We start from the raw sequence: 23,067 nt of genomic DNA on the forward strand, positions 1-23,067 counted from the left end.
AGTGACGTCACGTGTCTTCTTCCTGAGTTATTTGGGCTTATTTTGTATTCCACGCTACACAAACCCACAAAGAAGAGACTAGACCGCAGAAACGGTGGCGAATCACTTTAGAAACAATAAATATTGGGTTAAAGTTGCAGGAAAGTTGCGGTGTTTTGGGCAAAGTTGGAAAAAGTTGCGATTTTGCGGGGTTTGCTTGATTTTGTGTTAATAGTTGCGATTGCAACGTCGTGGAATCCTGGAGGGCCTGACTTACTCAGTGTAGACAAATTTCAATTTTGAAGTAGCTTGAATGCAGCTCAGACCAAAGTGGATTCTCCACCTTTAAAGTAACTCCAATCTCCAAAATGTCAAAGCGGTTCAAGCAAATGTTGTGATTCCAGCATTCAAAGCTAGTATCTTACAGGGGTGTGCGGCTGTTGGCGCCAATTGGTGAAAGACTTCCACGAAGGCTTTGAATGTGTTCAAAACTCATTTTCCGGCTTGTAAAAAGATACAGAACTCCACGTAAATAACTTGTAATGCAAAACTGCAAGGGGGATAAAATCAATAATAATTACTTCTAACTTTTACATAGAAACCTTTCCTTTTAAGCCTCTCTTCTAACATCAATAACTTGGAGACAGACTGCACTGACAGGACACTGAGAACTGCCAATGAAATGTAGATGTAAAAATAAAAGCAAATTTCCATTTTATGTAAATTAAATGGACAATAAACTTATTACCCTATTCTATTCTATTCATTCTATGTAGACAAAACTCAAGAATGTCAATGGAATAGGTCAGTAAGATGAATCTCTGAGCATATTCAGATCTTATTTCCATTTAATTTAAAGAACCCAAGAAAAAACCCTGAAGGATATTTTTTGCCATGCTGCCAACAAGTGAAAGCCTTCAAAACATGCCGTGTCCGTGATCAAATACAATATCTTTAAGCCAGGATTTGACCTCAATTACACTTGATGGTACTGTGTAATAACCAGACAAAGTACGGAGAGATAACGTATAATTGAGGTCGTGTTTGTCTATGCAGGGCTCACCTCTAACCCCACATCTGACCTTCAGCGTATAGCTGCTAAAGAGGAATAAAAGTGTTGCATCAAATAGACTTGACTGACAAAAATGGGCAGAAATGGTGCCGTCTGTGGGGCAAAGCCTCCGAAGGCTGCTGAGATCCACAACTACCAAAGCAACTCTCACTCACGCTGCCATTTTTTGTTTTTTTCATGTCTTCCCTGCAACCCAAACCTCATTTTACCAGGGGCCCTTTGAGAAATATCCAATTACGATCCCATTACAAAGTGACACAGGAAGATCTGGCTCTGGATTTTCCGTTGCAAGCGGACACTTCGTGCTACACAGACCGAGGCGTGCGTGCGCATTTATGAGCAATTATTTGCAGGATAGTGGCAGAGGTCTCACCTGCACGGTGACACAACTACAGAGCACTTCTGCATTAGAAAACTGCTTTTTTATCCAGCAGTTTATAAGCTCAGCGTCTGTGGAGGAAGAGGCAGAGGAGTATATATGTGTCAGTAATCCCTGCCATATATCGAATGCAATAGCTGCTCAGACAGATTTATAAGCTGCTGTTTTCACTTCGGAGGTTTGAGAAACCACAAATATTTAAAAGGATCATCCAGCCAATGTTGACATGACGTTCTGTCTAATAGTCATCAGTAATTAGGACCTTATCGGTCGTGACATAATGGAGCACGGAGTATGGAGAAAGAGGCGAAAGTTTATGACTCTACGACCGATGTCTCAACCGATAAGGTACTAACTACTGATAACTGCAGGACAGAACATAATTTTAAGGTTGGCTGGAGAACCGTTTTAAGTTCAAGCTGAGGTCCAGAACTTGGCCTGGCACTAAGAAGAGGAAACCAAGCCAGGGTGTGGTGTACACACACATACAGAGGAGCTTGAACCCCTTGAAATAAAGTTGCCGTGACATAATCCAAATTGGAGGCCACTTCAGACAAATGCCTTCACGCATACACACACACACACACTCGAGCACGAACACATGAATCGTTCCGTTCACCACTAATGTTCCCAGTTAAGCTTCCTTTCCGATAAAACATGCAGGTTATCATTACAATCATGGAATTACATTATGCCAGCCCAAATACGAGCCTAACTTACCAGCTGCACTTCTGTTACAGCAACTTGTTGTAAAACAGTCCGGCTTCCATTGTCTACTCTGTCCCACACAAATAGTCACAAACTAGGGGTCCAAACTGGACGTACAATCCGACAAAAAATATTAACAATGGCAACCATCTTTATTTTTTGGAGGTTTTTTTTTCTGCTAAATGCCACGAGAGAAAAAAAACAGGTAGAGACAATCTAAAGCACTCTACACCAAAGCAAAGCAAGAAGGGAGGAAAAGCTGTGCTTCTGTTATTTCATGGAGTTAGAGGTGAACAAAAGGGTTTTTCTGATAAACACCACTTATGGATGAGTCATGTCACTGAGCTGAGAAGCTAGATTAAAGTGTTTACCGTTTTATTTTTGCATTTTTACATTATGAGGTGTTGTTCAGTTTTGTGTTGCCTTCGTTTTGCATCAAGTTCAGGACAAATGAATTAAACCTTTCACTTTTGGAGTTTGTTAGACAAATTCTGTCACTAACATTTAAATTAGAGAAATAAAAGAGTACATTATGACTTCAAGTTATTATTTTTTCTTAATGAAAGTTAGCAGTTGACAAATCCTGCTGTAGAGGGTGGTTTGTTTTTCTGTTTCGGATTCTCAGAAGGTTATGGTCTGTTTAAAATAAGTGGAGCAAATCCCCAACAACAAGCTAGCCTTCAGTATTAGCTTTTATTTTTATGTTGCACTGAATCATCACCCTAAAACCAAGCTTGCCAAGTACTGAACCGTGACGTGTGTGTGTGCCGTTATGCCCCTATCACACGCAGATCGATACGTGCTTCGAGACTTTGTCGCCCTGTTGTTGAACGCTTCGCTTCGTAGCGGTTTAGCAGCACATCGGGACCCTGTTATAGCACATAAACAACAACTGCTCCTCTAAGCAAAAACTCAGAGCCAACTGAGCTCTTTAGACTTTTAAATAGCCTCTAATCCACGCGGACGGATATCTGACACACGTATGAATGTGCGCGTAAACCTGCCGGAACCACACATCCCATAAAACAGCCTGCACACGCACACACTCGCAGTAATGAGCTATTGATCACACTGGCTGTGCGATTCACAGGCTGCGAGGGAGGTGGAAGGAATAAAAGCTGGAGAGAGCGTTGCTTTCCTCAAGGTGCTGCATCATACCTCCTCAATCTGCTCACCTATAGTTTATTTTCATTTGATCTTATAGTACAGTCACAATAATCATCCTTAACATCATAACTGCTGAAGGCTCTCCTCTCTGCACCAGGGGTTGGGTGACTGGAGTCCATTGGCGGTGGCTTATTTTTGAAGAACAGAAACTGGTAAATGGCGTGGACTTTATATCGCGCTTTATCTTGTCCAAGGATCCCAAAGCACTTCACATTACAATCAGTCATTCACCCATTCACACACTGATGGCGCTCTGTTGCCCTGGGGCGGACTGACAGAAGTGAGGCGGCCATTACACCGACGCCAAGGAGCAGAGGTGTCCAACCCTGGTCCTCAGGGCCTCCATCCTGCAGGTTTTCCTTGTTCCTCTGCTCCAACACACCTGATCTGAATCAATGGCTGATTAACAGGCTTCTGCAGAACATGAGGAGGTGATTTAACCATGAATCAGGTGTGTTGGAGCAGAGGAAACAGGTAAAACCTGCAGGATGGAGGCCCTGAGGACCAGGACTGCCCACTCCTGCCAAAGAGCCTTCTGACCACCACCACCAGCAGGCAGGGCAGGTAAAGTGCAACCCTCTGGTTACAACAAGTTTTTTACTTTAAATTCCCAGAGTTACCTTCCTCTTCTGAGGGTTTTTACTGGAGGGTAAATGAATGTACAATTCAAATGCCACGATCATGCAGGGTACAACCCATCTCATCCGGGAAGAAAAGCCTCAAACTTTCTGTCACGCGTCGGTCCGATCTGACGCCGGCCACCCGACAGCTGAGATTAGGTGCTGTCATCTCACGGCTCCGCAAAGATCAGCACGATTTATTTGTCTAAACTCTCAACAGTTTTTGATTCTACGGTAACGTATACAGAAGGAAAACAAGAAAAACATTGTTGCTTCTGTTTTAATGGCTCCAAATTTGAAAAATGGACTCGTGTCATTTTGAGAAGAAGTGCAAAAAAGAAAAAATAAATAACATGTATATAGATTTATGTATAAACACACGGTCTGAACCATGATTATTATGGGCTTTTCAACTGGCTAAATTAAAGAACAATTAACAGACAAATATAAATTGTCACATAATTTGAATAAAAAACAAAACTAACCATGTTTTTCCTCACAAATCAACAGGTGGATTGCCCCTCCAAAATAAAAAAAGGAAAAACATGCTTGAATTTACCACCAATCGTTGGTTGGTAAACTGTCTATCACCGACTTTCTGCTAAATGTTGAACACAAAGATACGTATTTTGTAAAATAAAAGCTTTATATATAGATATTAGTGACAGTTTTTAATTTCTGTCTGCCAGCTCTTCCTCTCGATGGTTGAGTAGGTGTGTGTGTGTGCGTGTGTGTGTACTTTTTATCCCGTTCCTGCAAACGTCCTTTAAACAATGTCTTGAAATGCTAATGGTGAATCTGAGAAGTATGTTCCATCCTGATGAGGATTAAGGAAAGAAGCAGCTTAAAGAAGACGCTCCCTGCTCTGTCATTCTCAAGTCGGCTTCTGGAAACCTTAACTTTCTTTAACACTTCCAGTGTGATAATCCTGTCATGCTGGTATTTTCTGTGTCTTGGTTGGTGTTAACTTACGAGGCTTGGTGTGCAGCGCCTGCTCCAAGTCCCCCAGCATGGTGAGGATCACCTCCTTATCCAGCTGAGCAGTTCCTTCACGAGGACCTCCCTCTGAAACGTCCTCCTCGGCCCAATAACCACCATCTTTCTCCTTATCTCCCCGTTTCCCACCTCCTTTTCCTGCCGCCGCTTCGTTACCTGGGCAGCCGCCTCTGCCCTCTTCCTCCGCCCCCGGACCCTCCCTGGACTTCCGTCGCGGCTCAGACCTCGGGTGGCCGCTGAAAGACGCCCGCTGCGGCCTCCCCCCCGCCGCCGTGCACCGCCACGGGACCGGGATGAGGGAGTGCTCCGACTGCGAGAGGACCTTAGTGAGGGACAGCGACAGGGACTGGGCTCTGGCGCTACGAACGCCCCCGCTCCTGGAGACCGCCTCCTTCCTGGGGCTCCCCTGCAGGCTGCCCCCCGCGCGCTGCGGCGAGGACGAGTTCGACGCCGGGTTGGGAGGGTGGGAGAAACGAGACGGCGGGTCGTCGAGGTCGAAGGAGAACACCCGCTGCTCGCCGTCGCTGAACAGGGTCAGGTTGGTGAGGGAGCGCTGCTTGACCCGCAGGTTGAGGTTGTCAGAGCGAGGCTGGGGAGGCCGTCGAGCGGGGCTGGCCCCCTGATACATGGAGAACTCTGCCCCTCTCTTCATCTCCGCCTCACTTTTCCAGTTTCCCTCTCAGCTCAGGCACAGATAATATCCACAGGCGTATCCACCTTTGTGCAGCTCACATCCTGGCTGCCCTGCCACAGGGAGAGCAGATGGAGGGAGGGAGGAACCGGCACACTGAGGAGGCAAATAGATGACTTCCCTTGTCCCACGCCTCCCGACTGAGGTCCAGGCTTCAGTGGACAGGAGGGAACGCGAGCACAGGGTGAGGAGTGGAGAGAAAACCACCTTCTGGTCCAGATCCAGAACATAGTCGTGGTCAGACCCCTCAGCCAGACCTAATCACTTCTCCCTTCTACTCCGTCCACCGTGCGCATGCTGCCTCCATCTCCTTTCGCCTGCTTCCCCACAGTCAGGGGCGTGGATGAACGAGCCGCTACATCACCTCCTCTCCCCTCCCCTGCGCTCGCACCCTCTTTATCTTTTCCCCTTTTAAACGACGGTCTGTTTTCATTCACTCGTGCCTATCTCCCCACACCTTCTGTCTCGCCTTTAATTACCAGCTCACCGCCGCACTTCTGCTGCCTCCCCTCTGACACTCGGGCGGTTCTTCTCTCCTCGCGGCGGAGGACGAATGGCTGGCTCTCCGTCTGCCTGTAGATTCCAGCGTGCAGCTTTCTCTCCACCGCTCTGTGTTTATCACCACCTCCTCTCTCCTAATCCATCTCATTCTCTTCCTCCGTTCACTTCTCGCCCTTATCTTTCCTCCCTCCAGCCTCTCGCTGACAGCGTGACAGTGAGTTGTGTGGACAGTGCACCTGGAAGCTCGCAGCCACGGCTGGCTTAATTAAATGCTGCCTTCAGGAGCTAAAACTGCTCAGCCCGCAGCTTATCGTGGATCAACAATGAGACCACAGAACCAACGTATTCCCATCAATCAATGCAAACATTATTAGCCTATTAGTCACACCTGCCTTCCACGCAATGGTTACAGGAAAACACTGGAAGCAGTCTTCTTAGAAACCAAAATCAGCTGTTGAAATTGCGAACAACTTATTTCCTATTTGACCGCTAATTGTTTATTTCATGCAGTATTGGCTAAAACCCACGAAGCTTCCTCGGGAACAGTTTAATATGACTTTTTTTTGCAGTGCATCATGCAGTGTGGAGAAAATGAGAATAAATTCCACAAACGCAACAATGGGACTGAGTGAGCAGGTAAAGCCAGCCCGGACTGCTCACGGACAGTAGAACTTCATATCTTTTATCTCGAAGTCTAACGTCTGTCCCACAAACTTTACACTTCTTTAACAGTTCCTATGACACAACACAGGCATGTTTGTGTCTCTCAGTGCTATGCAACAACCCCCACAGAACGCAGAGTGTGCACACCCGAGCTCCCATAGACTTCCATTGAATCTGAGCTGAGAATTTTCCCCTGCAAAACCAGAAGTGATGGATCTTTTTTAACTTGTCATACCTCCAACATAAAACCCCGCAGACACATAAAAAATGTCATGTGTTGTCCAGATGCTTCTTTTATTTACAGTTCAAGAAGGTTTTGCAGTGTAGCTTTTGTCAGGATTTGGGTGTTCTGTTATTTTCTTGTTCTTCTGTGTTTGATGTGATCCTCAGCCCAGTACGCCCTCTTCACCTGTTTCCCATTACCTGTGCCCAGCTGTGTTCAACCTTCCACCCACCCTCAGCCCTTTCTATCCAGTATGATGTTGGTCTTACGCCACAATCAGGTCCTTTCCTCCTGCCTCCTCGCGGTCCTCTGCAGCCACATCAGCCTTTTGTTGTCTTTATTAATAAATTAGCTTATTTTTGAGCTCCTTGCGTCAGCTCCTGACGAGCTTCTGCTTAAGGCGTACTTTTTAGTTTGTTTCTCCTGTCTGCCTGTCCTATTGCGTGATGTTAGGGAGTGAGAGGCAGATGTGTGGTTACTATGGTGACATTTCTACATTTTTTACAGGCTAGATTAAGGAAAATATATATATCTATATACCTTATAGATTACCCTAAACAGATTTCCTTCTCATCTGTTGGAGTTCTTCGAACCTTGAATGGATATATTAGGAAAGAGTTTTAGTTGTGCAGATTTGATCTTTGAAAACTGACACCACTGGTTTTGGTTTCACCTATGTATGCAGAATAAGTAGGCATGTCATGTGGTATCTGTGGTATGCCAACGCTTGAATTTCCCTCCCAGATACTCCTTCCTGCTTCTCTAAGGGGGGGAAGGACGTGAAATGATTCTGAAATGTGTGACTGTAAAAAGCAAGTGTATGTAATGGACCCCAAACAAAGAGAATGGTCAGCACTGTTGTCTAATTTTATCCCCGAAATGAAACGCTTGGGAAAAGCCACGACCAAAGCAAAATGTCTGGAATGTTGCTGCCCGCTTGACATCCCCAACCCTGCAATCACAAGCTGTTGTTTGTGCAAGCTGTGCTTTGTAGAGCTCTCCGGCCTTTGAACTTGACATCTCCGTTTCCACTCATTCGTACGTTTATTGTCTGAGCTAACCTATGTTTTCACTTTTACAAAAAGGCCGGAATTTGGCTTCGGATGAATATAGTTCCCATTTTAATTAAATGACCTTTTCCTCTAAAACAGTGGTTCCAAAAATTTTCAGCTTCCGACCCATACAATAACAGTGACAAAGGTGTGTGACCCCATCTGTTGGAGTTTAAATATCCCAAAGTGCTGATGATTCTATTAAATAAGAGCATAATGACAACACAAATAGTCTTAGCATCCATTTTGCTATTTTTTAAATCATTAAATGACTTGTATTTCAATTCTCTGTATCAATTATGGTGTAAATATATCATAATAACCAGGTTTTTAATTGTAACTTGATATTTGGAGAATATCCAAGGACCCCTAATTGGTGTTAGGTGACCCACATTGGGGTCCTGACCCCAACTTTGGGAATCCTTGCTCTAAAATGTTGAACTTGAAACGTTTACAGACATCCTCAGCCACATAAATTACGGGTAAAGAAAAATGGGAAATCCTGAGATAAATGTAGGCACTGCGGTGACCTTCAACGGCAGAAAGTTCTTCAAGATCTGCAGCAAAGAACAGCAAACACTCATCTGAACTTTGCAAAATGCAGCTGAGACAATCGGCAGTTCTGGTTTCCAGTTACCCAGAATCAAAGTATGTTTGATCCTGAACCGTCATGTGGAGTAGCTCCACTGTAATTACAGGCTAGTGTAGATTTCTCTTCTCAAAGTAGTAAACCTGTAAACGTAACAGAGGTTTCCAAATACTTTAAATATTCATTAAGGTATATAAACTCAGACAGTTGACATGATTACCATTTTCCACTGACACTTGGTGCTAACACCAAATGGTATCAAGATGTTTCAAATTAATTATAAAAAGAAGTTTGTGTGGGGTGGGTGGATTTTAACATATGGATTAATAATAAAACAAGAGAAATTGGACTTTCTACAGAAATGCAGTAGGATTGCAGAGTTCTGAATATCTTTACTAATATTTGTTGAAAAAGCTGAAAAGTATATGTAGCAAGATGCCAGCAAAAAGCAGTAAACGCTAGTTTAAAGTAGAAAAACACTAGCTAGAAGCTAAAAGTAGTAAAATGATAACAAAACTAGCAAAATGATAGCTAAAAGTAGAAAAAAAGTACTAAAATACTAACAACAAAACTTAAAATTGTAAAAAACCAGGTCAAAAAATGAAAAAATGCTAGCTACAAGTAGCAACATTAGCTAAAAGCTAATAGCAGTAAAATACTAAAGTTGTAAAAATGTTAACGAAATTAAAAAGTAGCAAAATGCTAACTTAAGACAAAGTAGCAAAAGGCTAGCTAAAAATTGATTAAGCTGGTTAAAATTAGGCTAAGATTCCTCAATTCAGTTAAACTTAGCATGAGCAGAATTAGCATTAGCAGTCTTAGCATTAGTGTAATAAGTAATACAATTCAATTCAATTCAAAAATACTTTATTAATCCCAAAGGGAAATTAGATGAATAGTAAATGATAATAGTAAAATGAGCAAAATTAAAATTAGCATTAGTAAAATTAGCATCAGTAGTACTAGCATTAGCAGAAGTAGCATTAGCAGAAGTAGCATTAGCAGAAGTAGCATTAGCGGTAGTGAATTTGCATTAGTAGTGTTAACAGAAAAGGCTTAAAAAGAGTTCAAAGAAATAAGTGTTTACAAAAGAATTAAAAAGATCTGAATGTATTTCAATAAGAAACATAAAAGTTACAAAAACCAAAAAGTCATAGCCTCATCTCCTGAACAAGTTCAACGTTTTGATATATAAACAATAACATAGCACAAAGTATGTGGAAATAGTGTGAATTCTCAAAAACATCCACAAAATAACCGTTTTAAGATGCATTTTTGCTTCAAATGCCCATCTATATATCTTTGTATTCTTCTTTTCTGAAATATCCAATCAAATGCAAAAATAAATCTCCTTTACCAAGGTAATTTCTTCGTTTTTAAAGGCTTAAAACAACCTTTACTCAGGTTTTACTGAGTATGATAAATGGAAACGTGTCATGGTGACTGATGGGGATTCAGTGCTGGCCTCTAGGTATGAAAACGCAGCGCTGAAAACACTCTGTCCAGCTGTCACTACTGACCTTTTGCCTTTCTCACATAAAATGTGTAAAAGGGGATCCCCCACTAAAGCACAGGTTTACACCAACACAGTTTCAAAAACTCCACACTATGACACAGAGCTTTACAGCCAACTCAAGCATCTATACAACCGCTTTCTCCAATCTTCTTTCCTGACGAAGGGTTTTTAACATTTCTTTACACTTCCAGAACAGAACTGCAGCAACTTTAAGGTCAATTTTGAATAAATATAGATGTGGGCCAGCAGATCAAGGGTAAATTCTTAATATAACCGATATTAACGTGCTCATCTATGCGCCCACGTACAGGAAGTCGATCGACGCAGAGCCTCCGGGGAGTGTGTGGACCTGCCGTACCTGAAATCTCCTCCAGGCACTGTTTGGCTGTCTTGCTGTAGACTAGCTCTCCCTTGGTGGGGCTGAGGCAGGGGTCAGCTGGGGCCACCATGGTGCAGTCGTTTTCTGAAAATGTCCTGCAGGTACAAAGAGAAAAATAAAAGTTACATGGATAAGTGGAAAAGCAGTGGGTTGCAAATGTATTTACCACCTTGGGTATTATCTTCATTTTCCACCTTACAACCTGGAATTTAAATGGCTTTTCAGCTTGATTTCAAGTAATGGACCGACCATTACCTTCAGAAGCCACATAATTAGTTAAATAAGATTTACCCTTGTTCAGACAGCCTCCTGACCCAACAGTAGCCCAACACCTCGAAGTTGTAAGGTCTACCACAAAACAAAAGACTGTCAAAACAGGTCCGAGACAAAAGCTGTGGAGAAGTACAGATTCGGTTGGGTTCTAGAAAATATTCCAAACCCTGAACATTCCCACTGAGCGCCATGAAGTCCATTTTTAGACAATGATGAAATGGTGCCACCACAGCAAACCTGCTCAAGGAGAATCGTCCACCAAATCTCACGGAGCAAGGAGGGTATCAAAGACAACCCTGATGTAGCAGGCTTGGTTAAAAGGAAACTATAAGCTGTACAGAGCTGGGGTTTAACAAATAAAAAGTCAGTGCTTCACAATAAAAATCAAACAAACTGTTTGGAATTTACCAAAAGGCATATTGGAGACCAGTGGTGGCTGGTCCAAAAAAGACTTATACCAATAATATACACCAGTGTATTTACATGAATTAAAACAACAAAAGCAACATTATAATGTACATATAAATGCACAAGTGCTTCCCGAACACCAATACTTACAAAGACGGAGGCCTGTAGGACACATTCAGCGTTTAAAAGACCTGTTTTCTCCCTTATTTTTCACAACTTAACCGGAGAAAATACGTCAAAGCTGGTTTTATGGTGAGAGCACTCACTACGTCACGTATTCTGAACGTACAATATAACGAAGGTCGGATGTCTCACTCCAATTAAAATTCAAAACTAAACATTTTAACAGATTTTAGCATAAATTTTCTTAAACTAATTATTAACTATGAACTTATTTATTACCTTGTGTATGTAACTTAGTCATGTAATGAACTTATTGCTGTCTTTGAACCCGCGGCTCGACTTTTCAATCAGGCGAACTTTCTGACAGACGGATGTGACGTCAGCCTCCAGCAGCGGGAGGCGCCCTTGCGCCCTCTATTGGCCAGCCGCCACTGTTGGAGACTCCGTAAAAGTGGTGATGTGGTCAGATATGAAGGACAACACCACATTTGTTGGAAAACCATCACCTGTCATCATGCTGAGAACACCATCCCTACAGTGGAGCATGGTGGCAGCACCATCATGCTATGGGGACGTTTTTCCCCCATTGGCAAGGACTAGAAAACTTAAAAGAGCTGGAGCAGTTTCATTTGGAGGGATTGGCAAAGGTTTCGGTGACTAGATGTACCGATTTCCTGCTGTCGCTGCTGCGAAAGCTGCAAAGTATCGACTCTGAGCTCTTAAATGTTTATGCCCACTCAGAACTTCGGTTGGTTAAATCTTATTTCTTGTTTGCGTAAATTAAAAGATAACCTCCCAACCCTTTCTTTTACTTTTTAAAATATGGATATGGTCATTTGGGTAAATAAGGACTACTGTTTGTGATTGTTATTTACATTTTTATAGTATTTGTTTTACTGGAAGATTTGTGTGTTTTGTGCCTTTATTGTTCAGCTCTGTACGCAAAGGGTTAAATTTGTGTTTGTGTGCGTCTGTTTCTTCTCCTCGAGCTTGAGAGGGATCCTGCTTCCCTGTTTGCTGATGTAAAAAGAAAAACAAGGACAGAGTCTAACACACTTCATCTGTCTTACCCACACAGACACACACAAGCTCGCTCATGTACAAACAGACGACAAGAAAAATCTGTGCTGCAGTCGTTGATTCAGTGGACACAACGGCATGTTTGCAAGCTCTCACTGAAACACACATGCACTCATCTTAACTTACATTTATTTGCCTAATTCTTAATCCAGAAAAACACACACAAACACAAAAAGAAGTAAAACATGCACACACACACCAGGGATCGCTGTCAGCACCTGCAGAACTGCAGATAAGAACTGACTTCTGATTGTGACGGTGACTTCAGCTCATGTGAAAAGCTGTTTCTTTTTTTTTTCCTTCACCTCGTTAGATTGGCAAAGACAGAGGCAGAGATATTCTCTACTGAACAATACAGACCCAAAAATAAGACACTTGACCTTTGGGATACAAGCTGCATCTGCATCACCAACCAGAACCTGAGTCTGATGTTTGCAACAGATAATACAAGAAGCAAATGTTGCCACCAGTGTTTGATTGGCAGGTATTACGTGGCAAATGAGTCCTGCAAAACAAATTTAACTGAGGTTCTTAATCATCAGTTTCTAGTTTGAAAACTGGTTTGCTCAGCTTTGAACGCGTGTTTTCTGCGTGTAAAGAATCCAGTAAACTCAGCACTGCATTTAAGATGTAGCTGAAATTTGCTCAACTCTAAGCTTGGCTACGACAACAACTTAAAACCCAACGAGACGAAGACGCTCCGTTGGGCAAAACGGGACGATAACGAAACATGAATTAAAGGGGAAAGACTATGAAAACGGATGGCGCACACACATTTAAAGATCTTGGACCACGTCAAAGAGGTATGGGGATGTTGGTCTGCAGTGCGCCTCAAATGACAAAACCAAACCCTAAGGGTGAAATCTCACTGGGCTGGAGACTCAAAATTGTTGAGAAAATACGCTTATTTTTCATCAATCACTGAATTCTGAGTGTTTGTGACCAGTTGATCCATGTAGTTGTGTCGTCAGTGGTCAATTATTGAAAATCCCAGCCTACTTTTGTGTGCACAGCTTGCAAAACTGCATTCTAGTCCTTGCACGCCATTTTGTTGCCCACATCATATCTGCCTCAGCTGGACTGGTACTCACCTTGGCACCTTGACTGAATCTACCGAAGTACAATTTGAAACTGATGACTGATTTGGACCAGTTTTATAATTGGTGTGGTTTTAGACCTGCAGAATTGGTTGTTTACGGCAACTAAATTGAGAAAGGTTTGAGACGTGTTTGAGGCACCCTGTGACAACTCCAAGTTTTTGGAACATGTTCAAAATTCATGCGCCAAGATTGTAAGACTCAAGGAAATTGAGATTTTGGAACAATTTGTGACCAACAGTTCCAGTCCAGTGAGATTATTCTTAACAAGCAGAGGTCATTTAAATGTAGATATATTTAAATATGTGAAGCAGGGGCCTGCCCAGTCAAACAGCTTATATGTTATTTTGTCTTTCCTTTTTTGGCATGTAATTAATAAAAAAAGAAAGACGGAAGGTTCTGAGCTACTTTAGCAGCTCATATTTTCTGTGAGCTGACTGTACATTAATATATATGGTTTGTTTTCGATGTTTTATATAGCTGCTGTGTCCAAATCCGGTTCTGTTATTCCAATAGATGGAAATGACCAATGGTGCCTGAAGATGGGTTCAGGACCCCACTGAATCGTCCCGACAAAAATCACTTTTTATTGGTGACTGAGTTGAAACTTTAGTAGTCTGCCTTGATGGAAATACCCAGATTTCTGCTCTACTTCTGAGTTAGCTGCAAAATGGACTTTTTGGTTTGACTAAAACACCTGATTTTCTTGTAGGCACAAAGATTTTTTTAAATAAATAAATATGCTGATGGTTCATGTTTTAAAATACATCAATTACACATATCAGCTGATCTGATACATCAGCTTAACAATTGAAAAAATAAAAGTTTGAAGGCAAAAACAGAAAAAAATACAACAAAGTTTCGATGCTCAGTAGTGTGTTCGCTGAGAGAATCTGTGATGGCCACTTTTTTTATTTAACTCACTGAAATTTGGACTTAATCTCCAATTAAAACGATGGCAGTAAGAAGTCCAAGCTTTAGGAACTTGCAGGAGGTGCCACAGATGGTGCGTTCGCTTAAGTTTTGCCCACTGAGCCGCTTTGGGTTCTAGTTCTGCACTTCACAGCTGACAGGCAGCTACAAGAATTCGCTAAATTTGTGGCTAACGTTACGAATTCTGCTGTGTGCCTTTGAGCACAAAGAGCTTATAGTGGTTTAATGGGATTCCTGACAAGTGCAAATGCATCAGAGCCAGTGGCTCATTTGTTTTTCTACCCTCTATCTGCACCTTTGATTACTGTAACATCCGGTGAGCACATGCCAGCCACATGTTGTCTGAGCGACGAATAAAAGGAGTGCATTCCCAAACGCTGCCAATGCCTGGATTCTCACGTTGAGGATGAAACCCAGACAGCCAGATAATAGGCTTTTGCATGCAGCGAGCGGAGGATGTTAATTTGTTCTGTAATGACTGTGAAGAGATGTGGAGGCGAGAGCACGGCACGCGGTGGTGGGGAGCGCCAGCCGATCACAGAGAGAACGCCGAGACTTCGCAGGTTGCGTGTATGAGTCTTCGGGTGTGACTTTTAGAGAACGGGTTAATGCACATACAGCCGCTTTTAGTGGCTGATTTGAACCACTCTTTGTCCAGGGTGGAATTACTAGACAAAGTACAACTTTAATGGTTTTTGCAAACAAAGATTGGGTTCACGAGTTAAAATTTAATAAATAGAAGTTTTCTTTTCTGTGTCCAAAGGGCATGATACTTGTTGCTTGTTAAAGCCTGAGGCGTTACAGTAATGTGGAGGTTGCTCCGTCATCAGAAGGTTTGGGTTTTGGCTTGGGGTCTTCTGAGTGGAGTTTCTTTCTACAGCCTGTGAAGTTATATAAAATGTAAGACCATGAAGTTTCTTTTTACCAGAGTTCAGAGCCTAGAATACTGTAAAGAACACGTGATGAGATGACGTCATGAAATCCAGGAAGCAGCACGGCAACACGCCACGAGGAGCATGGAAAAATACCAGACGGGACTAATGTTTTGCTCTTCCGAGTAACAAAAGTACATCGAGCAGGAAGTTAGATTCAGACGTAGGCTGATGGCTCTGGACTCTGGTAAGAGTCTCCTTTTAGCGCTAAAAGTTAAGAAATTCTGCTTGAACTTGAACGTGGACTCTGGCTGTTTTGATTCACTGACTCGGTGCATCTTCCCGATCCGGGGGAGGATGTTCAGAAGGGTTTGCTGGTTTTTAGTGAGTTTTTTATGTCCATGTTAGGCCAGCTGGTGTTTCATAAGTGACCATTAATTTAACCATTTAAATCTGAATTGTGTTAGAGCTTCACCTCCCCTCCTGAGATCGTGTCCCGTGTCATGTCCGACTCACCTGTACATGAAAGGTGCAACAGTGGCGGTGTTGGGGTGGTTGTGCTGCTGCTGCTGAGGAAGCTGAACCACTCCGTTCCCTCCGAGCGCACCGCCTCCGCCTCCTCCTCCTCCCAGCATCCCACTGGACCCAGACAGGGCTGACGTACTGGTGGATGAGGTCATGCTGGTCCGCTTGCCCTCCTGGCCACCAGTGGAGCGCTGTATGTAAAAGCTCCCACCTTGTCCTCCTTTGGTCATCTTTGCTCTTTCGCCTTCTCCGGCCCGCATGTTGCCACTGCTGTTTAAGGCAGCTTGGTTCTGGGTTTGGGACGAGCTCTGAGACTTGGCCGATGTTGTCGAGGGGGCTTTCAGTCCTGGTTTTGGGATGCTGCTGGAAGCCGAGGAAGTGCTGCCATCTTTCTTCCCCGATGATGACTTTCCTCCCTTGGGGATGAGGCTGGCAATTTTGGAGGTCTTCTTTGTGGAGTCAGCGAAAGGCTCCCGCTCCTCTTTTGGAGGCGAGTTGTCTTTAGAAGACTTCCCAGGTTTGCTTTTGTCATCCTTATCTTTGCATGGAGTCAAAGACCTGCTGCCACTGGCCTTTGAAGATGAGGTTTTGCTGGGTGCAGAAAGCGATGATGCTGGGGTCTTTGTGGGTATTTGCTTGGCTGTAGCACAGCTACTGCTGCACACTGAGCCCGTCGGCGTCGGTCCATCCTCACCATACTCCGACAGGTCATCTTCCTCCTGCAGAGCCATCTCCGCCATAGACGGCGATGTTCTTGAAGCTGAACGAGGGTTGATCAGGCGAAACTTCTCTAGCATTGATCTCTGGGGAGGTGGAACGCCCGACCCGACTTTCGACCCGTCGCTTCCTTCCGGGGCCTGCGGGGAAGGGGTGGTGGAAGGGGAGTGCGTAGGGCTTGCCAGCATGGAGGAAGTTGCGCTGTGCTTGAGGTTCATGGACTTGCTGCGCCAGGACTTCCCTGCTGCGGGTGAGGGGATGGCAGAGGCCAGCTGCTGCCCACTGAAGCTGGTGGGAACCATCCCACTGGAGACTGGGATGCCCCTCACCGCCTCTGAACAAACAGAAACAAATGATTAAAACAAATTCTGGCAAACTACATTTTTTTCAAACTTTAACTCAAATTTTTATTTGGAATAAACTATCAAATGGATTACTGTGATAATTCTATAATATTTTGTACTCCTAAACTTCAAATCTAATCTAAACGATCATCTATAGAGCAGCAGTTATGGTTACTCCAACAGGCGTCTGCAGGACTTTGAAAAGCAAATTCCTTATTTATATTAAAGCGATTTTACACAAACCTTCTGGATTTGTTTAACTAGAGAATCTGAATGGTCTCCCTCTGTAGTTTTACACACATTCAGTGAAAAATCAAGTATGAAATGGAAAACCTTTGTGTACAGCTAAAAGTGTAAAGTATCATACAGTCATCTGTATTTCTGTTCAATTAAGTTTCAAACAAAAGGACAAATTTGGGATTCATCTTTATGAATCTGGGGTTAAAGAAAGAACTTTTTTGTTTTTTTCCGGTCCATTAACCAGAAAGTGTGAAGCTTTAACCCAGATTTGCAGCATTATATTTAATTGTCCAACAATCTTGATATTGTGCTAAATTTTGATGGCAATTCAAGAAAACTGGAAGCCATTCGTTATCAGAAAACACAGATTCACAACAGCTTTAACGTTTTAATGGTACAACATGGCTCCAAACCCAGTCTCCATCAGTGGGATTAGTTTGATGCAATTTTTAAGATTGTTTTCTTTTCTTACTGACAGACCCTTAATTTTTAGCTCACCTTTTAAAAACAACGTGACAATAATTAGTTGTGTAAATTGCAGTTTTAGCAGACAAGCCACCATGACGTCACCACGGCAACAAATAAAACGAGTGTCACAAAGTCTGCTGTGTTTGTGATTCGTCAGAAACACTTCCTCCCAGTCCTGAAACTGTTTGGGATTACCCTGAAGGCAAGAAACAACACCTCAGAACTTCGGTTTCCAGACCAGTGACATGTCACCAAAATCCTGCGATGCGTTAAAAAGAGATAAAAAAAGACTTGAGAGATTTTCTTTGATAAGGACCGAAAAAATGCTTCTGCTTCCAACTAGAAAAACACTGAAAGACACATAAAACAGATTCTGCTACATCACTCTTTAAAGGGATAATCCAGTCATCTTTGTAGAGACGCTCTGTGGAATAATTATCAATAGTTAGTAGCTTAACCGTATCATCAGTCAAGGAGCACAGCGTATGGAGAAAGAGGCTAACACCTTTATCCAGGCTAGGCTAATGGCTAGCTAAATGAGTGACAGGTTGTTGTTTTTTAAATAACTTTTAATTAAAAAAAAAAAACACTTTTTAGAAATGACATAACAGTGGGAAAGAACACTACTTTGGCTTGTTTAACAAGCCTGAAAAACAATATATATATATATATATATATATATATATATATATATATATATATATATATAAAAACTAGCACTAATTTGGTTAGCATTAGCCTAGCCTATGCTAACAAATTTAGGAAAATGCCCGTGAAATCAGGCATTTTAGCAACAACAATCACAAAAAATGCCCGCAAAATCATGGAGGGACTGATATATACAATGGGAATTGTTGTGAAAAATAAATAATTTATTACATTTAAACGCTTCAAAAAATTACAATGGATATATATATTACAGAAAAAAAATCTAACTTTATTTCTAAAACACATTTGACTGCGCTGCATTTATTCATTTCTAAAAGCACTTCCAAGCTCACACATTTGATCACGAATGCGTGACAACATATGGGCTGTGCATCCGTGCACACCAACAAGCAATTATTAACCATCAATCATTTATATCGGCGCCATAATCCACAACCACAGAGAACAGGTTGTTTTTTTTATTTCCCAGAGTTTCTGACAGAAAGAGCTGCATTGAAGAGAAAGAGAAAAGGGAGGAGACAAAGATGAAATGCAGCAGAGTGACAGCATAAAGACACGCACCATTAGACTGAGTGTGTGTCTGGCTGTCAGTCAGCATGGCGAACAGGGCTCAGCTGGCTTTCAGTCACCTCTGCTCTCCACTTTTATAACCACTTTAGGCAGCCAGAGGAAGGAGGGTTGAGGCTGACACTACAACGACCTAAAACCTCTGACAACATCTTCGGAAACCTTCAAACATAAATAACTGGACCCATGAGGTGTCCAGCTGCGCAGTTTGACTTTTCTACATTGGTCAGATCACCACCAAAGCTAAAGCTGTATTCACACCTGGTAGTCCAGTAGACTCGGTTCGATTTGGGACCAAAACTTCAACATTTGTTCCATTTTCAGCTGCTGTGGTTCTCATTTACACGGCACCGAGTCAATGGAGTCCAACCCTTTGAGCGACCTGTCCCCCCCCTCGCCTGTGGTGGCGCTGCACCAAGAACTACTGAAGGAAACGACACGAAGAAGACACCGAGCGCAACTTCCTTCCTCTGGAAAAGGAAACAAAAATGGACTGGTGTCGGATTTTAGCAGTTTCAGGATTTCTGTTTTGTCTCCTCTTCACTCCACATCTGACCACGAGTCATTTCTCCCTCTAGTGGTAGAAACACGTTTGTTTTGGTTGTATTTACCCGACGGTTTTGGTCCGCATCAGAGTTCGATTGCGCGTTCACACCTCCCCAAACAAACCAGACTGGATTAAAGCGGACTACACAGGGCTGGTGAGAGTACACCCTCGATCACTTGTTTGTTATGACAACCCCAACATTCCTTAAACCAAATAAACTTCTTCTACTATTTGTCGACCTGAAACGCACAAATACAAACTCAGTGGAAAACAACAGAACTGAATACAATGTCCTAAAAAGGATAGAACTAAGAACTTGTGTGTGTGTGTGTGTGTGTCTGGTTTGTGATACCTTTTAGGGACCTTTGTTGGTCTAGTCAGAACTAGAAGTCCTTATAGGGACCAAAGCCCGGTGCTGAGATCATATTAGCGGTTAGGTTAGGAGCTACATGTGAGTTGCGTTTAGGTAACCATGTATTTACTTATTTATTTAGGCTAGCTTTTAATAAGAACTAGCACTGCCTCCTTTTATTCCTAATTTTTAATATTTTGTTCATTCTGATGATTATTTCCTGTGTGTTTGCTTATATTTTTGTCTGCTCTGATGGTTTCATGCCACGTCTTCGTAAAGCACTTTGGTCCCCTTCACTGGTCGTGTAAGGGGCTTTATAAACCAGCGTCTGATTGGTTGATGTGCTGGTAATGGTTAGGTGGAAAATCAGGGTTAGGCTACACAGATGAATGGAAGTCTAGTAAAGAAAGAAGTACAAACTCGTGTGTTTGTGTCCAGTCAATTAACCCCATCCCTCTTCCATCCCCACCCTGTTTCTCAAGGCTACCACACTTCATTGTGCAGTGATTTGACGTTGCCACGGCAACTGTCCTTTTCTTTATTTTTTTATTCCCCCTCTCAGCTGCCAAGGAATGAAATGGCACTTCTTCTGGGCGTTGGTGGACTCTCTGCTAACGAACACAGACACACGTTCCTCACAAGAAACGACGGAGACGAATTCTTATCGTTGCTCTGAACGACAAACTCCGCCTAACGGATGACTGACACCTGCGGCGAGGTACGGACACGTTCTGCAGCTTATATTTAGCTGCTCACCACATTATATCGCTATCAGGCAGAAAGTAAATAATCTCCTTGGCAGAAGAAGTCAGCAGATTCCCGCCTTACCACCGCTGCCTCCTTATCATCCCTTCAAACCAGCAGGAAATGAGTCAAATTTTACAAAAATATAGTTTCTATAAGATAATTAAAGATTCCTTGAAGAAATGGATATCATATACTGCTTTTCATGCTAACAGTATTAGAGTTTTAGACTAATATTGTTGAGAGAAGTTGTAGCCATTTTGTGAGCCACCATGCTCAGACTACAGTAGGTGACTCTCAGCAACTACCACCTCAAGTTTTAGCTCAACGTCTGTTAAATTGATTGAGTTAATGCCATTTTTGTGTTGGCTGAAATCAATTAGTTGTGGTGGCCATCTTGAATTGTAATCCATCCAGTGATTCATGGGATATTTTGCTAACAGACAGACATATTTTAAAGAAAACTATTGCACAATCTGTTAGCTCTGAAATATGTGTCTGGGATCAGTTACAGCTACTAACATACCAAACTTTGGATCGATATTTGTAAAACTGATGAAGTTGCATTCAGTTTTTTTCAGTAGCAGACACAGAAACACGCACAGATGTGCAAAAACATCATCGCCCGCCTTCGCCTTTTGTTCGTGACGAAAGCTCAGCAAAGCAAGGCAGGAAACGAAGAGTAAAGCAGACAACGAGACTTCCGAAACTGCTCCCCTTTCTGTTTTTCCTTTCGAAGCTGCACGGCTGACATTTAGCAGCCATCGATTTTTCTCTTTTCTGCTCTCGACCAGAACCTTGTTTCATCTTCCTGCAGGGAAGCCTGAGCGTCTGGAGTTCTGCTCCTGCGAACACGACGGCGCACGGCTTCAGTGAGACTGGGGGCGACCTGGCTGCGGGAATTTGCCCCCCTTTTCAGCCCAGAAACGGGTCTCCCCCCCGCCTCCCCCTGACGGCATCATTAGAGCTCAGTTGGAATAAAGGAGCCGGGGATGATTCAGCAGACTGAGGCGGCGGCCTGGTTCGCTTGTGTTGTGTCAAGAGCGCCATCATGTGGCTGGGATGGAGAAGTGTAGGTAAGGTAACAGCTCCTGTCAGTTTCCTGGAGGGCCACCATCCTGCAGGTTCTCCTTGTTTCTCTGCTCCAACACACCTGATCTGAATCAGTGGCTGATTAACAGGCTTCTGCAGAACATGAAGAGGTGATTTAACCTCTGAATCAGGTGTGTTGGAGCAGAGGAACAAGGAAAACCTGCAGGATGGAGGCCCTCCAGGACCAGGACTGCCTACTCCTGGTTCAGGTTCTGTGTGAGAGGGAGCATTCGAGGGGCGGGGCTTCTTACCCCTGTCGTTGCCGCTTGCATATTGGAGAGGCTTGCTCTTGTCGATGCTGTTAAAGCTCTGGCTCCGCCGGTTGAGGTTGGAGGAGCCCGGGCTCCTGGAGGCCCCGCTGCCTGCAGCAGGTCCTCTGGAGGGCCCAGGTAACCTGGAAGTCGCGTCGCAGGAAATAAGAAAATCAGTTCAGTGTTTAAAAATAACAAACAAAAAACACATAATGCACATTTTCCTGCCCACTTTGTCAGAGTTTTATTTTATTTAGCCTTTATTAAAGCAGGTAGATCTTGTTCAGACTGAAATTTCTTCACTCTTTGACCCATAAATTCAAAAAGCAAATAATTTTAAAATGTAGCAAAGACGTGAAACAGTGTGACGGTACCCAAAGCTGCTTTTTGCATTTTCAGAAGTGAAATAAACAAAGACAGACTTCTATTAGATTTCAGCGTTTCTGTTACTTCGCTGTTCCTCCCACAGGAAAGCAGAGCGCGAGCGAAGCGCCTCTCACAGCAGGAAGTCGGAGCGTACGGCGCCGAGCAGAGAACGTGCCGATATTTTATTCAGTTTCGTTGAATTATTGACTTTTTTCGTCTCGCGTCTACGGGGGGGCGGCAGCAGCAGATTGCTCAGAGACGCTGATTCTGTTCGGGGAGGAACCCTGGACTGGACCGAGCTCCAGCCCGAGCCCGGTCCGGAGCTGAGGTGGCCGTTTGCCGGACCCATGTGGCAAACTGCAACTTCAAAAGGCTGGTGATGGGAGGAAAAAATTGCCGAGTCAGGCTATGACCGGAAGGTACCCAGGTGACTGTCAGGTAATACTATTATATATAGAACAAAAAGGAACAAATGCATGAGCGGATTGGCAGAGAAAGCATCGCGGCGAGGACGGGAATCAGTGGAGAACAATGCTGCGGCTGAAAACAGAAAACAGGCGAGATTGATGCAATTCGGATGGAAATCAGTCGAAAATCCCTTTCATCACGAGTCTTTCATCTTCCTAAATACAGGTTCGATCCCGCTGGAGAGAGAAACAAGGGGCGAGGGATGTGGCCCGACACTCACAGCCTATTGGCAATGACCTGAGATGGAGCTTTTACAAGACGACTTTCTGCTTTTTACACCAACTTGTTTGTCACTGCATTGGGAAGAAGTCATCCCTGCACAACTGGCCTCCACGCCGCCGACCCACGGCCTTCAGGTCCCCCGGCCTTCAGGTCCCCCGGCCTTCAGGTCCCGCG

General features: G+C 43.4%; 1 protein-coding gene across 18 annotated transcripts in view; it reads right to left on the reverse strand.

Moving 5' to 3' along the window:
- Nucleotides 1-23,067, reverse strand: part of nav3 (neuron navigator 3) — a 316,388-nt gene that overhangs the window by 73,475 nt on the left and 219,846 nt on the right. For 16 of the 18 annotated variants that reach the window (XM_025009451.2, XM_025009452.2, XM_037977317.1 and 13 more), the window contains 3 exons: nt 21,838-21,980; nt 15,838-16,897; nt 10,515-10,630 (listed from right to left, as the gene is read on the reverse strand). In XM_025009451.2, coding sequence (XP_024865219.1) covers nt 10,515-10,630; nt 15,838-16,897; nt 21,838-21,980 — 1,319 coding nt within the window. Of the gene's footprint in view, nt 1-4,897; nt 6,250-10,514; nt 10,631-15,837; nt 16,898-21,837; nt 21,981-23,067 lie in introns of those variants that run through there. The other 2 variants (XM_017431568.3, XM_017431567.3) reach the window with 1 other exon arrangement.

Source organism: Kryptolebias marmoratus, linkage group LG1 (genome assembly GCF_001649575.2).
Source record: "Kryptolebias marmoratus isolate JLee-2015 linkage group LG1, ASM164957v2, whole genome shotgun sequence".
NCBI lineage: Eukaryota > Metazoa > Chordata > Actinopteri > Cyprinodontiformes > Rivulidae > Kryptolebias > Kryptolebias marmoratus.